Raw genomic sequence first — 17,643 nt, forward strand, 5'->3', positions numbered from 1 at the left:
ACAATTTTTTTGTCACGAATGTCAACATGGACTTTGTAGTGGGAATAGGATCATTGGATAGACAGACATACATTAGGTCTCAAAGCATTAGGTTGACCACTGAAGGTCAACATGCATGAAGGTCGACCTCCCCTAGGTCGACCTAATGCTTGTGTCGACCTAATGACCTGTCGACCTTCAGTGGTTGACTTAATGCTTGTCAACCTAATGCTTGGTGACCTAGTGACCGTATCCCCCCTAGTGGATGGTAGGGCATGAAATACCACCTGTCGGCAGATAAAAAAAAAAGTAAAACAACCCATGTTGACCTTTTTGACTGTGGAGCCTAGACACGGTCGACCTTATTTATTAACAGTTTCTTATATAGCGCATACATATTACGCAGCGCTTTACAGAGAATATTTGAACATTATGCCTTCCATCCATGTCCTCATTAAGAATGTCAAGCTATTTCCTGCGCTGGACTAAGCCATATCAACCTTTAGTGGTCGACCCAATGTATGTCGCTGTATTATGTGTCAACCCAACGACCGTATAACGTCACGGTCAACCTAGTGCACGTCGACATTTTCACTGTCAACCAAGACATTGCTGACCTAATAATCCACACAGCTACAGGCGTCCTTATGTGCAGTATGAGCCCCCTGCCTGCCAACCATGAAGCACATCCTGTCCGTGGTGGTCACAAACACACACACACACACACACACACACACACACACACACACACACACACACACACACACACACACACACACACACACACACACACTATATAGTATACAAACAAACACACACACACACACTATATAGTATACAAACAAACACAGAGACACACACGCGCTGCTGGTGACTGGTCCCCTCAGCCCGACCTCATGACGTCATTCGCACCGCTAAGCCGCCACGTGACCCGACGCTCTCCCCGGCCACGCCCTCGGCACTCCCTGATTGGCGGAGCCGTGCCCTTGCGTCACCTCTGCAACAGCAGCAGCAGCCCGGAGAGAGAGCCGGGCGGGCGCCGCTGCTGTGTGTGGAGTGGACTCCGGAGCAGAGTGAGTGTGAGTGAGCGCTCCCGGCCTGGCCGGGGGAGAGAGAGCCAGAGGCGGCCCGGGACAGCCAGCGCGATGAGAGGGATGGCTGCCTCATCATAGCCTGCGGTGTACTCCCCCCTCATCTTCCTGTATTCTACATGTGTCATCATACAGGTAACATGCTAGGATCACATGCTGCATACATCCTTCAGTCACATATACATCCTACATGCTATCGCACACACACATGCAACGTGCTATCACATATAACATACTATGACACACATGGTTCATGGTGCAATATGTACTTCATCATCATGCATACAAGTTCTATACACATACATAATGCATACAACATGCCATCACACACATAGTCCATTCGCCATAGTCCTACATACCGCTATCACACACATCACACATACATAATGCATACAACATGCCATCACACACATAGTCCATTCGCCATAGTCATACATACCGCTATCACACACATCACACATACATAGTGCATACAACATGCCATCACACACATAGTCCATTCGCCATAGTCCTACATACCGCTATCACACACATCACACATACATAGTGCATACAACATGCCATCACACACGTAGTCCATTCGCCATATTCATTCATACCGCCATCACACATACATAATGCATACAACATGCCATCACACGCCTAGTCCATTTGCCATATTCATACATACCGCCATCACACATACATAGTGCATACAACATGCCATCACACACATAGTCCATTTGCCATAGTCATACATACCGCTATCTCACACATCACACATACATAATGCATACAACATGCCATCACACACATAGTCCATTTGCCATAGTAATACATACCGCTATCACACACATCACACATACATAATGCATACAACATGCCATCACACACATAGTCCATTTGCCATATTCATACATACCGCTATCACACATACATAATGCATACAACATGCCATCACACACGTAGTCCATTCGCCATATTCATACATACCTCTATTACCCACATCACACATACATAATGCATAGAACATGCCATCACACGCCTAGTCCATTCGCCATAGTCATACATGCCGCCATCACACATACATAATGCATACAACATGCCATAACACGCCTAGTCCATTCGCCATAGTCATACATACCGCTAGTACAACATACTTTGTTTCATGCACTAGTTCGGGCCTGGCCAGTTGATGTGGAACTACAAATCTCAGCATGCCCTGCTGCCACAGTTTCCATTCATCCTCATGTGAACATGTTCTCACACACGGTCCATTCATAACGATGCATACAACTAGCATTCTATTATACACACATTATATCTACATGCTGATAACATGCAAGCCATCCATCATGCAACATGCTATTACACCGCTTTCATAATCATCATGCATACATGTTGCCACACGCCGCCAATCACCATAGTGCAGTCAGCATAACATGGTCCGTTCATTGTCATGTATTCAACGTACTATTACACGTGCAAATGGGTATGGATCATATGGTTGACACCACTAGGTCGACACAAGCATTAGGTCGATATGGTCTAGGTCGACATGGGATTTTTCACTGTTTTTTTTTTACCCGGATGTCGACATGGACACAGTATTAGGTGCACCGCGTCCCCTCGCATGGCTTGCTGCACTCGCCATGTTTCGGGCACGGTGCCTCGCTGCGCTCGGCACACTATTTTATTCTCCCACCATGCCCATGTGGATGGTAGGGCATGAAATACCGCCTGTCGGCACAGTGACACAAAAACAGTGAAAAACCCCATGTGGACCCTTTGACTGTCGACCTAATGCTTGTGTCAACCTAATGACCTGTGTAACTAATGACTGTCGACCATCTTTAGGTCGACCAACCGACCGTATCCCGTGCAAACAATCCGTAATAATGCATACACATCATTGTGCATACAACATGTTTACAGACTTTTCATGTCATACAATGGGGGGGGGGGGGGGGGGTAATTCAAAGTGTGATTCTGACTGTCAGAACATTTCTGACCATCGGGATCCCTGCCAGTCCGACATCAATTCGACCATTGGTATTCAGTCTTAAGGTGCCCATACATGTTGCAATTTTAGTGTGCTGTGCGTTTTGTACTTTATTGGTGCTGTGCGATTTTGGCACTTGTATGGGATGCGATGTACTGTACGGTGCGATGCGATTTTAGCCTTTAAAAAAAAAAAAAAAAAGTATATAGTCTCCTTATTGTCACTAAGTACATTGCATTGCATCGCATGCACATACTTTTTGTGCTATACAATATCGCACTCGCGGGGACGCCCATCTCCCTGCAGAAACACGGTGCAATTATAACCACATGCGATGCGTTTTGAACTTAAAAGTTCAAAACGCATGCGATAATCGCAACGTGTATGGGCACCTTTACAACTTTTGGTTTTGTTCCAAAAGTCGGAATACACATGGATTCGGTTGAAAAGATCCGCGGATGTGACAGTCCAGCAGCCGGTTTGGCCGGCTTTAATGCGATCGGTAACACTGATTACAGAAAGCTTTCCGACTGTTGGCAAGATCGGTACACAGTGAATAACCACAGGCGATTATTCTGGTCCACACGCAATGCTGTGAATATCGCAGAGTTGAATGTGGTCTTTACCGCTTGCAGGTCCAACCACCCCCACCCCCCCTCGCACGCCACGTTGCCCGTCTGGCTGTAAATGGATGGTTTGACAAAACATCCATTTGCAGCCTATGGGGTGACACCCACATCATTCGATGGTCACTGACCATCGAATGATGTGGAAGGTGCACGCATATCTAAGTGAATATAAGGTCACTTAGATATCCGGTGATGTCCGCTGCCTGCCCGCACCCATATCACCGGGCGATTTGCATGGGAATGCCCACGAAACGATCTGTTCGCCTTTGCCACATGCACCATGTCGGATGTTCTGTAGGTCCGACACCTTTCCGATGTGCGCGGGACAGCACATCAGAGTGGATGTCCTACACATGTGATGTTGTCCAATTTCTCGGCCATATCCAACATTGGGCTGTTGCCCATAGCAACCAATCAATTTCTACTTATTTTATTTAGCACCTTCTAGAACAGGGCTGGACAACACCGGCCCTCCAGATGTTGAACTACACATACCAGGATGCTTTGCATTAGTTTTGCTATGTGGTCATGCTGAAACTGATGCAAGGCATGCTGGGATGTGTAGTTTCTTAACATCTGGAGGGCCGGTGTTGCCCAGCCCTGTTCTAGAAGGTCTGTGCTGTGCGCGCAGTTACTTTGGTGTCTCTCTGCCCAGTGATATATTGGTAGTATGTCATTAGGGTGACTGTACTGCAATAGCAATGGGTGCAGTGTCCAGCACACACGTCTGTTATTCATCCCTTATCTCTGCTGGATTGACGTCACAGCCTGGAGTTGGTCCGCTGCCCATATTGACATTTCCCTGTTCATTATGTGCTGCAGTCGGGAAGATAGTGCACTCATCCCATGACTGTTCATTGCTGGCGTGTGCGCTGCCATCTACCATGCATGCTGATTAACCACATGATGAACCACATTGCGTTTCTGTATTCGGTTCTATTGTGGAAAGAAAAAAACTGTGACGGGGGAATTTGCATTCTTGTATCATTGGGCCTGATTCATTCCTGTTACCCAATTTTTGCAGATTCACAAAGCAACGCTGCACTGCAGATGGGGCAGATGTAACCTGTGCAGAGAGGAGCAGTGTACACTTGCGCTTTTAACTATATAGTCTTGCCTGCACATAAAACTATAAATAATGACTAAACATTGCAACATTGGGGGATGTACACGGAGGTATACATATAATAATTATCCTCCGCACAGATATAATATTATATATGTGTAATACTTATGTGACTCATGTGGGCTGAACCTGATCATGGGGCGGACAGGGTGCCAAGCTGGGATGTGCAGGGCTTGTTAATCCCATAAATCAGGAAGCGTCTGACAGATTTGTACAGCTTGGCGTGAGGATAATGGTGGCGGGAAGGCTGTTCACCAGTGACACTGCTCTGTGACTGTGTATCACTGCCCTGTGTACTGTAGCGATGGGAAGTAATTGTGTTTGTTATGTTTGTGTGGTGGGTAACATCCTGTACTGGCAACAGAGACGCTCAGTACCAGCTGCCTTTGCCAGCTATATGTCCCGTGTATAATCTGAGTACGTCAGCATAGGCATGTCTGAGAGAACGCCTTCACATTACTGTCACATGGGTTTCTACACAAAAGCCACAGAAGTATTTGTTTCACCACTTGCATTTGCTAGATACCCTTATGTGGATTTTTCTTTTTCTTGTCAATTGCTGTGTTATACCAACATTTAAACAGTTGTTAATATGTGTGGTGACTGATTAATTATGTGCCTTCAGTTAAATCTCTAGTTCCTAGTGATAGGATAGGCTGCGCTCTGATGCCACTGGCTCCCAGTGAAGGGATAGGCTGCGCTCTGATGTCACTGGCTCCCAGTGAAGGGATAGGCTGCACTGTGATGTCGCTGGTTCCTAGTGAAGGGATAGGCTGTGTTGTCAGAGTTAGCATTGCCGTCTCAGCACTATGGTGAAGAATCTTTCATGGTACATATGTGTGTAGTTTGCATGTTCTCCATGTTTCTCCTCATGCTTCAAAATCATCCTGATAAGTTAATTGGTTTTTGACAACACCCCCAACCAAACCCAGATGGTGCCTTAGGAGATTCTTGGGATGCAGGTAGAGAATGCTGCCCAGCCATTCATTGTGAATTACACCTTCTCTACCTTCCTCACAGCCTGCAGCCAGACATTTACAAGCATGTGTAGAGAAGGTGCAGTTCACCATGATTTCCTTTTATCATTTCTACTCATTCCCTGGAATGGGTGGGTAAGGGGCCCGGTGCATTGCTTTATCCTGAGCCTGCAATGCTATTAAGATTGCTCTTGGCTGAATTATCAATGATGTAACCATGGTGAACAAGCCACACATGGGTAAATTGTGTATCCAGCTACGGTACAGTGGTTCCAATCAGTGCACTTGCTGGATTACGATATAACTCCTGGTATTTGTATCTACGTTTATTGATGCTAGACCGCTGTGTCTAATTATGGTAACTATGTAGTATTGTGGTAGTGTGGAATGCCAAGCTGATGCATTTCGTGATGAGACGCTTGCCATTCCATACTATAAGGCTCTGCACACCACCCATATGCTTCCTGTCTATCTGTATATTATCTGGTGTCTGACACTCATTGTGGCTCTGTGTCTCCCCTGCACTGGTTTTATAATAACATGGGTGACCGGTATGGTATATCCCTGCAAATGCAATCTTTCTCTGTTCTGTCAGAATGTCCGTTGTCCCCTGCGCTCTCTCATTCAGATGTTCACTGCTGTAATAGCATAGGCAGAGAAGCAGTAACAGGACACCAATGGTATAGACTCTGATACATCTTTTCCTTGGATCTAACTGACCATACGTACATACACTTTTATTATTATTATTCCATACATAGAAGAACAACACTGATTATGGGCATGAATAAGTGAACTATTCCATTTATGGCATGTTTAATGACTACATCTATTATACCTTGTCTAGTTTTACTACTCTGTTGAAGCAGTATACCTTACTTTATGGTTGATGCACACGCATGATGGTCGACAGTCATTAGGTCGACAAGGTTCTAGGTCGAAAGGTCTCTAGTTTGACAGGTCGTTAGTTCGACAGTGTCTAGGTCGACAAGGGGTTTTTCACTGTTTTTTTGAGCCGGCATGTGCAGACAGGCTGTATTTCATGCCCTACCATCCACTAGGGCAGGGCAACACCGGCCCTCCAGATGTTGATGAACTACAATCCCAGCATACCTTGCATCAGTTTCAGCATGGCCACACAGCAAAACTAATGCAAAGCATCCTGGGATGTGTAGTTCATTAACATCTGGAGGGCCGGTGTTGCCCAGCCCTGCACTAGGGCATGGTGGGAGAATAAAATAGTGTGCTGAGCGTAGCGAGGCACCGTGCCCGAAGCATGGCGAGCGCAACGAGGGGATGAGGTGCACTTTAAACTGTGTCCATGTCGACTGTGTTGACATTCAGGTCAAAAAACAGTAAAAAAAAAAAAAAACATGTCAAGCTAGACCTTGTCGAACTAGTGACCTTTTCCCATGTCGATCTAATGACTGACAACCAAATGATCCCAACCCAAGAAATGTTACCAATTTCTCAGGATTCCGTCAACTGAAACCATTGTCTGATGTTATTGTTGATCAGGAATCTACCACCCAGAACAGATTTTTGTCATCTGTTTTCATTCAGCAAAAACTCATTTGCTGACACAGGATTGGTAGTTTGTATACTTCCATTTAGACTTAATGGGGGAAATTCAATTGTCTACCCCGCGGCAGCCAGCAGATGGCACCCAACAGCTCTCATTACTTTGGTCGGGTACAGCTGCCTTGTGAGGCTAAACCCAACTTCTCTGGGTGCGCCAAGCGCAATTGAATACAACCCCATGGTCTCCAGTCACTTTAGATAGAAGATTGGGGTGATAAACAATTCAATTCCTGCGTATGTATTTTTGTCACTAGTGGATTATGGTCCTCATTCATTATGGGATTCAATAATTTGAATATCGCAGACCGCATTGTGCATGCGCTGTGATTGCGGAAGAATGGGATTGCACTGTGCTTGACAGCGGCAGCCGTTGGGGGAGGGATTGGTGATGTGGTGTTTTCGGGGAGTGGTCCAGACCATTTTTGGGGCGGCCGTGTGATGAATAGATGGTGGTGGTGTGCCTGCCTTCGCTGCCAGAGTGCATAGGCAGGATTTGACCCTAATAGTTGAAGTCACTATGGGATCACAATTAGATTGCGATTGCACTGCGGATCTTTGCAATAGCAAGGGGATATAGCAGCAATATGGCCGTTAGTGTCTGTTTAGGAAGTGCCACCAACCAGATACGTTACACCCATGGATGAGTCTTATGTATTGACTAGTTACCAGCCAGTTAAAATTAGAGATGTGCAGGTTCGGATTTACCCGGATCTCAAAACGGGATCTTATTGGCTATCGGCTGTCACATGTTTTGACTCCAAATCATGTGACAGCTGGATAGCCAATAAGATCCCGTTTTGAGATCTTGTACATCCGAACCTGCACATCTCTAGTTAAAATGACATAACAGTAATGTCTACACTGGCAGCGGCATAGTATCACTTGAATTGCTCCATGAGGTGCCATCTAGTGTCCTCTGATGCAATCAGCACTTGAATTCCCACCAAGAGCTGAGGAGCAGTTTTTATCATTATATAGGAGTTTGCTTTCTATAACCTGAAGCCAGGGCACACATAATGCAGATGGAACACACATTCCCTTTCTTTGCTGTGAGGCGGTATAAACAGAATGCTACTTATGTACGCAGCACAAACATTTACTTATTTGTTGTTTGCATCCTGCAGTTCCGACCTAGAACGATCACATGATGGGCACCCCGGCATCCGTAATCAGCTCCCCTGCTGTCCCATGGCAGGGCCCGCAGCCGCGAGCCAGGAAAAAGGCCTCTGCCAACATCTTTAAAGACATTGACCTACTGCAGATACAGACTCTCTTCCGCACCTGCGGGGACGAATGCGCCGATGAGCGCGCTCAAATCATTTACAATTGCGCAGGTGACAGGCGCATCGCAGAAGCGTTACTCAAGCTCCGGAGGAAGAAAAAGAGCAAAGGTCTTCATTCGTCATCTCCCAAACTGAGCAGTGACCGGATTGGAGGTCTCACCATGCAGAACTTCAAGAAACTCTGGTAAGGGTCTTATTTAAGTGAAAACAGAAATTCTATAACTGCATTTCAAAATCCGTGCAGTTCCTCTTCCCTGCCTGGGGTGTTGCTCTCTGCTGTGCAGCTTCTAGCACAGTGTGGTCTGCATTTCAGCAATGCTATACAGACTAGACTGTGCTAGAAGCAGCACAGCAGAGACCCCCTAGGAAGGGAAGAGAAATTGTGTGGGATTTGAAAAGGCAGGGTGCTAGGAAGAACACTACGGGGTATAATGATTACTAAGATGGGAGTTCTATTGAAGAGGTGATGGAGTGAAAAAGGGAATAAAATTGAACAGACCCAGGCATTAAAGCCCAAGGCTCCCTCTTTCACCCATGGTAATTTTAGTATGGCTAATTGAATACCAGCCTAAATCTACGAATGGAAAGATACATTCTATACCCCTAACGTGATGCAGTTTACTGGCTGTAACATGTTGCGTTGACTATGGGGTATATTCAATGAGTCGGATGCATTACGATAGGCATTTGTCTAAATGGATCCGACAATACCTATTCAATGCGGCCAAATCCGACTGTCTGATTTGGCTGCTGCTGCTCACCCAGCCCCATCCTCCCTGCCTCATCTCCTCAATCTGACTTTTTTTAAAGTCTGATTTGAGATTGTCGGAAACGTGCCAAAACCTGTCGAATTTGGCCCAGTTTCCGACAAAAGCATGCGGATTGAAAAAAAAAATGGAATAGGTCAAATCATGGATTAGACTAACAAAAAGTCGGATTCTGGCGTTTATTGACAAACGGCAATTTCCGTCTCTAATTGAATATACCCAGGAACAGGTGCATCAGCCTGGACACACCTGGTAAATGATCTCCCAGACAATAATGTATTGATAGAAGACGTGTATAGTTATCTCTGGGGATAAAGGTCTCTATAATCTACTTTTTCATACATTTTGCAGCATCAATGAAACCGGTCACAGAGGAAGTACTTCCACAGAGGAAGACCCTGACGAGTCCAGCAGCATAGACCAGGATAGACCATCGCTCTGCGGAACAAAGAAACTGTCAGAACCGCAAAGGACCAAAAACAAATTGATGAGTCTGCAGAAGCAGCGACATACCTCCGGCTACCTGCACCAAATAAAGAGATGAACTGAGAGACCTACCAATCCTAACGCACTGCAATAACAAGGCCACTGTAATGACTAACAAGCCGCTTCCTGGATGTATCGGAACTCGCTATAGATAATGTGGGACAATGCTTAACACTCCGGGACAATGTTCCCGTTCAGTTGTTGTTACCGTGCATGTTGGAGAATGTAATCTGCCCCAACTAATGTGGCTTCACTGCTGCTAATAGATTTGCTGGGGGCTATCCTATTAGGCCCGATACCGGCGCGTCTCTTAAGGGGTGTACACATGGTGCGATTGCCTTGCTATTTGATCCCGATTTTGATCTGAATCGAAACGAGATCTAATCGCAAGACACATTCGAATTTGACTATATTGTACAGACTTGCACATAGGGATGGCCATCGTTGCCATTGCAATCGATGGCAATTCTGCAACAGGCCATCGATAGTGCTAAACTATGCAATGGATGACCATCGATATTTTACATATCGATGGTCATCCATTGTGTTTGATTGATTGGCCATCGATGGAGGGAAACCATCTGGTTCTCCCCCCATCGATGGCAAAAGTATTCGACATCGGCCATGAACCATCGATGATTTCGAATCGTCGATGGCCATCCCTACTTGCACAGTCTATATTTCTATTTGATTTCGATGCTGCTGAAAACCGTTCGATGTCTATTCGATTTAGACTATATAGTCATAATCGAATCGAAAGCTAGTTGGGATTGCACCGTGTGTACAGGGCATTAGCTCCAATACCCGCTATTATTGGGTATTATGCTTTAAGACAGGTATGTCCAAACTGTGGCCCTCCAGCTGTTGGGAAACTACATATCCCAGCATGCCTTGTCATAGTTTTAGCATTTCTAATAGCAAAACTGTGGCAAGGCATGATGGGACTTGTAGTTTCACAAAAGCTGGGGGGCCATAGTTTAGACATGCTTGCTTTAGGAGAAGCGGTAACACATGAGATTGAGAATTTATAACTGTTCCCATGTGTTTTCGTCTGATCCCAGGTCCTTTTTTTTTTTTAGGCCGATAATGACCCATCAGTCATTAATCGCGATATCTGACTGTTTATCGGCAAAAAATACATTGGGCGTAATAGAATAGCACCCTATATATACGTTAACCCTGTTTTATAACCAAACTGGCAGTATAGAAAATATTTGTTACATATAGGAAGAGTAAAAGAAGAGAGGACAGCGGCAGCTGTGAAACACTACGTATGTCTAGTTCATAAGCCATTCCAGTTATCATGGGGTATATGCAAATATATATATATATATACACGCACGCACATACCCTCTTTGCTGGTTGCACTAGTGCTCATGGAACCTGGTATAGTCCTGATATTTTAGTCTTCGCATGAGTTTGTTAATTAAGCCGCAATAACTACAGTCACACATTGCAACCGCTTTAACCAATCCTTTTGTTTATTCTATATCAGGGTTGGCTACTTCCTGAGGCAGGGGGGGGGGGGGGGGGGTGACCAGTATGGGGGGGGGGGCGCAACAAAGACACAAATCGTGTCATTTGCTCCCACGGACCCTGCCAGCTGTGGGAGGCTGCCCGGGTTCTGGGAGGCTCTCATAACTTTCCGGGAGGCCGCGAGGTTGACCCGATTTCCAGGATCCTCCCAGCCATTCCGGGAGGGTAGACAACCCTGTATTGGAAGTTTAAAGCACGAATTGCTTTCGGGAAGTATGATCTGATGTTTCACTGATACTAATATGAAAAGGGCGATATTGTGACCATTCCAGCAATCTGCTTATTCCTAGGATGAGTTTGCACTCTACACAACAACATAAGTGTTGTGATAATACTGTGACCTAGAGATAGACTTACCCTACTACCCTTAGAAACCGGGACACATGTATTATACAGGTTCTGTGGCTGGCTGACTTCCAGCCTACATTTCACCTGGTTTTAAGCAGTCACATAACCTGTGTAATGCGTGAGTGTCCCAGTTTAAATGGACAGTACGGTAAGCATGCCTAGAACCTTGTCTAGCTATGTCTGTTGTCTGAGTTTCCCATGTTTATCCAGCAATACAAACATCGTGGAGATACTTGAAATGTTAAATTTATTTTCGTTTTGTTTGTGCTGTAAAGTCTCAACTTATATAAAGGCAAAGAACACGCTGCTACAGAGTTTTGTTTTCTATGCAGATCTGACGGTCTGACAGTGCGTGTTTTCCAGAACTGCTTACTTGAGCACGGATGTGTCCAATAATGGGGGTGGGGGGGATGCAATCCGGGATTCCGACTGTCGGAACATCTCGACAGTCGAAATCCCGGGCCGTTTTCACTCAGCTCGACAGTTGGAATTCAATGTTCTGGCTGTTGAGTGTCTAAAAGTGGGCGTGTCGGCGAATTGGCCGCGGATTCGACAATCCACAACTGTGTTCGACAAAACGGTTCCGATTTTTTTAAAAGTCGAATCTGTTTTTCTGAAATCTGCCTTCAATGCTGTCGGAAATAGCGGTTGGGATTGAATACCACCCATAGGATGGTTATGGAAATGTAAGGGTGTATTTGAGATCCTGCTTAGAATCCTCTGGTTCAAATCCAATCCTATGCATTGTTCAGTTTGCTTTTATTATGACCTATCCAATTATTTGGGAAACTTTACCAGTGATCATTTTTCATAGGTTTAAGGATTTATTTTCATCGCCTGAGCAGGTGATAAGATTAAGGAAAATCCCTGTTGAGATTAAATGGCAGGACTTGGTTTAGAACCACAAGACCACTACCTTAATGACTGACTAGCCATGTAAAAATGTTTTTCATTATTTTAATTTGGTCTAAACTGACATGTCATTTTGGGTAAAAAAAAATGCAAATTGCAGGAAATTGGGGTACATAAGGGGATTTTTGTAAGAATTTACCGTTCGAACCCCTTTCTCTGAGTCCAGTCCGGTGACACAGCTCACGATGGGATGTAGGAGGGTCCGCCAGGCACCTATGCTTCTAATTTCTTTGGGAGCAGGCTCCTCCCTACTGCATCCCATCATGCTTCAGTTAAACTTCAACAGCACACTAGGATACATAACTCAGTACAATGCCTGAACATCATATATGCAACTTATAACACATAACATGGCAACCATGAACGGTACAACTTACTGAGCGTTAGGGAGGGATTGCTGTGTCACCGGACTGGACTCAGAGGAAGGGTTCGAACTGTAAGTTCTTACAAAAATCCCCTTTTCTCTTTCGTCCAGTTCGGTGACAGCTCACGATGGGACGTTCATGAGCTGGTCCTTTGGGAGGGTACGCTCCGACCGCCAGTTCTCATCACTGCCCGTCCAAATGAGCGTCCTCCGGCGCGAACTCATGAAACCTGAAGAATTTTGTAAAGGTGTGAACAGAGGACAAGGTGGCTGCCCTGCACAGCTGCTCCGCTGTGGCCCCATGACGCACTGCCCACGAAGAAGCATCGAAAAAATCCAAAGAAAAAAACGCAGCTGCGAAGCATAGCACCCACTCCTGTGGGCACCTAAAACTAACTGAAGCCTTATGGGATGCAGTAGGGAGGAGCCTGCTCCCAAAGAAATTAGAAGCATAGGTGCCTGGCTCCTGGCGGACCCTCCTACATCCCATCATGAGCTGTGTCACCGGACTGGACGAAAGAGAAATAGGATAGGTATATGGGGGGTACTTTATAAGTAGGACAAGTGTTTTTAGGATTGCAAGTAGCAGTTAGTGTATTTTATCCCTTTTTTATTATTTGTTGCCCTTTTTTTATAATCCTATATTGGTTTGTTTTGTGGGTGCAGGCAGATTACCCAACTTTCACCTATACATAATGCCTGTAACACAACCAAGTATTTATTGTGCGTATGAAGTCCTCTAATTGAATTGGGTGGTGAGAGTGAGTGTGCATACTAGCGATAAGCAGAAGTAGTACGTGATTGGTGCAATAAGTTAATGAATTATAGCCATAGTTGAATGCCCGCCCTCCCCCCGTTATATCTTTATATTCTGCATAAGTAAAATTATTGTGCTAGTTCCAACGTATTATAGAGCTAAGAGAAACAGACTGTTGATACTATTTGACAATATCCGCAAGTAGTTAATTAGAATCGTACAGTGGACCTTTTGTCAGGCAGATGTTCTATTTTAAGCTTTTCGAATTAATGGAATTCCCAGCATTTTTTTTTTAAAGGCAACATCAGTTTCAAGCGGCGTTTCCCTTCTGACTAAGCGCTGGCCAGTTTTTGTTTGTTGACCGCACACCGAAACCTCTCCCACTGCATATTTAGAGGCTGTTGTTGAACTTTGATCTCCGGGATAATAATCTAAAAAGCTGCTGTACAGAATCATTGTAACCATATAAGAGTGTACTCGGAGTGGGGTTTTTATTTATTTATTTACAAATTGTTTTGCATTAGAGTTAGGTGGCCCCAACACTTGGTGCAATCAAACCCCAATTAGGTTTAATCAGACAAGAGGATAAAAAATAAATAAATTGGATTTTAGAATAGAATCCTAGGGTTAGGTTTACTAATAATACCTAATGTAAGCAATGCCTTATTCTGCAGTTATAGTTAATTTCCTACATTTCTGTGTCATAACTGCTGATGTTTGCAGCTAGTATTGACCCCTCCCATCTAGATGGGGGGCTGAATATCCTGGATGTTCTAGTGCCCACATTTCCCCCAGTCCCCAAACATGTATGCAAATACTAGAGGGCGCCACCTCCCTTGTGCTTGGGATGGGTTGGGAACGAGATCCCAAAAGTCAGGATGCTGACTATTAAAATACAGACAGAGGTGTCCCAACTGTCCATAATCTCTACATTTGGTAGGTACGAACACTTACCCTCCACCTCTGGCAGCCTATTGCTAAAGGTGCTAAGACATCTCCAGGTGTGATCTCCCAACCTGCCAGCGATGATAGGCAAATTATCGGCGGATCTGAGAAGTAAGTTAAGTATGATATGTCCCAGCTAGAACAGTGATGGCTAACCTTGACACTCCAGCTGTTGTTGAACTACACATCCCAGCATGCCCTGCTACAGTTTTACTATTTTGGCCATGCTAAAACTGATGCTGGGAATTGTAGTTCAACAACCGCTGGAGTGTCAAGGTTAGCCATCACTGGGCTAGATCATTTTACTAAAGAGTCTGTATATCCAACCAGGGATTGCAACAGAACAGCACTGGTGTATGGGCACCTTTATACTTATGGGCAGAATATTTCGGGGTTCTCACAATCTGAATGCCGCTGTCCGTATTGTGACCGTTGGTATCTTGACTGTCAGGGTTTCAGATCGCTTCAATTCTGCACACACATACATTGCCACAATACCAGCCCCCACACCGGTGGGAAACCAAACCATTTTTTTTTTTTAGCACTAAATAAAACCAATGGCGATTATTGATGGAATGCTCCCTTTATTTCTCATATTTTTTTATTGGGTCAATAATTATCCCACCAGTTTCAGCAACTAGAAATCCTGGAAACATAATAGTCTGTCTGAGTGACTTCAGGACTGGAGTTGAAAACCAAAAATAATAAAACTTTTGTTTCCTTTGTTTTTCTTCATATGTGCACCTGAAACAACCTAGGACGTATAACGTTTCCCACAAATTCGGGTGCAAACCGACTCCCACATTAGGTTCATCTCAAGTTATGTTTTGCACTAATATGACATGAGACCAGTGGCAGCCCCTGGCTTATCGCCCTCACCGCCCGGTGCAGGGGGTGGGACCTGGTTAGCACATATTTAGATATGTGCAGGGATGTATGTAACATGTGCTGGCTGCAGATCCCCAGAGATGAGCAGTGCTGCTTGCCTTAAGGTACCCATACACTGAGGGGATTTGGTCCAATTTTGGCCAATCGGCCTGCTGAATCTTACCAAATTGCCTCTCCCTAACATGCGGCCGGGTCCGATGCGCATCGGACCCGACGGGGTGGTTGGACCTTCTGCCCATCCGACCACCCATCCTGGGACCTGCCTTCTGGCGGCTTCGCAGGCTATTGGGTGTCCAAACACTGCTGCGAGACGTTGCAGCAGTGTATGGGCACCTTAACAGCCGACACTGAACTCGGCATGTTGCATTTGACTCCGCTCCTTTAAAGCCTGCCTCTAGCCAATGGGAGCCTGGGGGGCATTCTCTAATAGCAAAACTCTGGCAAGGCATTATGGGACTTGTAGTTTCACAACAGCTGGAGGGCCATAGTTTGGACATGCCTGGTCTAGGTTAACAGTCACTAAGCTGACGCCTAGATTGCAATTGACAGGTTGATGCAAACAACTGGAATAGACACGGGTTTTTCATGTTTTTTCCCCTCATCTACTTGTTCTTACGTCACAATCCAAATTGGTATAGAGGGAGAATGTGTGTTTAGCACAGCAAGGCGAGCGCAGCCATGTCGCCATACACTGAAAACTCGTGTCCACATTTTCCTGCTTGTGTTAACCATCCCTATCCACCCCTTTATAGTATAAGCACCTGTAATGGGGCTGGATATCCTTATACTGTAGAAGAGGCAGTTCTGGCTGAGCTGTGCTTATAGATATGAGATACTGTATGGGACACAGATAGTGACACTGGGTAACTGCAGCCACCGCCTTGAGGTGCTCAGGCTGGGCACGCCTTGGTTTACCCATGTTACACTGGGGCAGATGTATTAAGCCTGGAGAAGAGATAGGCCAGTATTCAATGCCTCAGATTCGCCGTTTTTTTCAGTGAATCTGGCAATTCGCTGGGTTAAACGGCGAATTTTCTGTTGGAAAAAACAATTCGCCATATTCAATGGAGGCAATTCGCCACAAATGAACAGCGAATGTCTGCCGATTCGCCGTAAATGATTCTCCGCAATTCGCCTGTGATTTTCAATGGGGTTTTTAGTGGAATTCGCTGAGAGTGTATTCAATGCTCAAATGGAGAACTGCTTTCTCCATTGAAATTCGCCATGATTCTCCATTTAGCATTCGGCAGCTTTTTATGGAGAACTGAACATGTACTTTATAAAATAAAGCATAGGCCAGTATTCAATGCCTCAGATTCGCCGTTTTTTTTCAGTGAATCTGCCAATTCACTGGGTTAATGGCGAATTTTCTGTCACAAAAAACAATTCGCCATATTCAATGGAGGCAATTCGCCACAAATGAACAGCGAATGTCTGCCGATTCGCCGTAAATGATTCTCCACAATTCGGCCAGTATTCAATGCCTCAGATTCGCCGTTTTTTTCAGTGAATCTGGCAATTCGCTGGGTTAAACGGCGAATTTTCTGTTGGAAAAAACAATTCGCCATATTCAATGGAGGCAATTCGCCACAAATGAACAGCGAATGTCTGCCGATTCGCCGTAAATGATTCTCCGCAATTCGCCTGTGATTTTCAATGGGGTTTTTAGTGGAATTCGCTGAGAGTGTATTCAATGCTCAAATGGAGAACTGCTTTCTCCATTGAAATTCGCCATGATTCTCCATTTAGCATTCGGCAGCTTTTTATGGAGAACTGAACATGTACTTTATAAAATAAAGCATAGGCCAGTATTCAATGCCTCAGATTCGCCGTTTTTTTTTCAGTGAATCTGCCAATTCGCTGGGTTAATGGCGAATTTTCTGTCACAAAAAACAATTCGCCATATTCAATGGAGGCAATTCGCCACAAATGAACAGCGAATGTCTGCCGATTCGCCGTAAATGATTCTCCACAATTCGTCTGTGATTTTCAA

At 45.0% G+C, this 17,643-nt stretch overlaps 1 protein-coding gene across 1 annotated transcript; it reads left to right on the forward strand.

Annotated features, from left to right (window-relative positions):
• The first annotated feature begins 982 nt into the window (after positions 1–982).
• AVPI1 (arginine vasopressin induced 1) lies at positions 983–11,422 on the forward strand. The gene is made up of 3 exons (XM_083149594.1): positions 983–1,205; positions 8,489–8,831; positions 9,766–11,422. The coding sequence occupies exons 2-3, from the start codon at positions 8,509–8,511 to the stop codon at positions 9,956–9,958; spliced, it is 516 nt and encodes a 171-aa protein (XP_083005720.1). The 5' UTR covers positions 983–1,205; positions 8,489–8,508; the 3' UTR covers positions 9,959–11,422.
• The last annotated feature ends 6,221 nt before the right edge of the window (positions 11,423–17,643 follow it).

Source organism: Crinia signifera, chromosome 6, assembly GCF_055691185.1.
Source record: "Crinia signifera chromosome 6, ASM5569118v1, whole genome shotgun sequence".
Classification (NCBI taxonomy): Eukaryota; Metazoa; Chordata; class Amphibia; order Anura; family Myobatrachidae; genus Crinia; species Crinia signifera.

Coding starts and splice junctions, on each gene's coding strand:
- AVPI1 (XM_083149594.1), top strand. CDS start 8,509: ATGATGGGCACCCCGGCATCCGTAATCAGCTCCCCTGCTGTCCCATGG. Junction 8,832..9,765: donor CAGAACTTCAAGAAACTCTG/GTAAGGGTCTTA, acceptor TACATTTTGCAG/CATCAATGAAACCGGTCACA.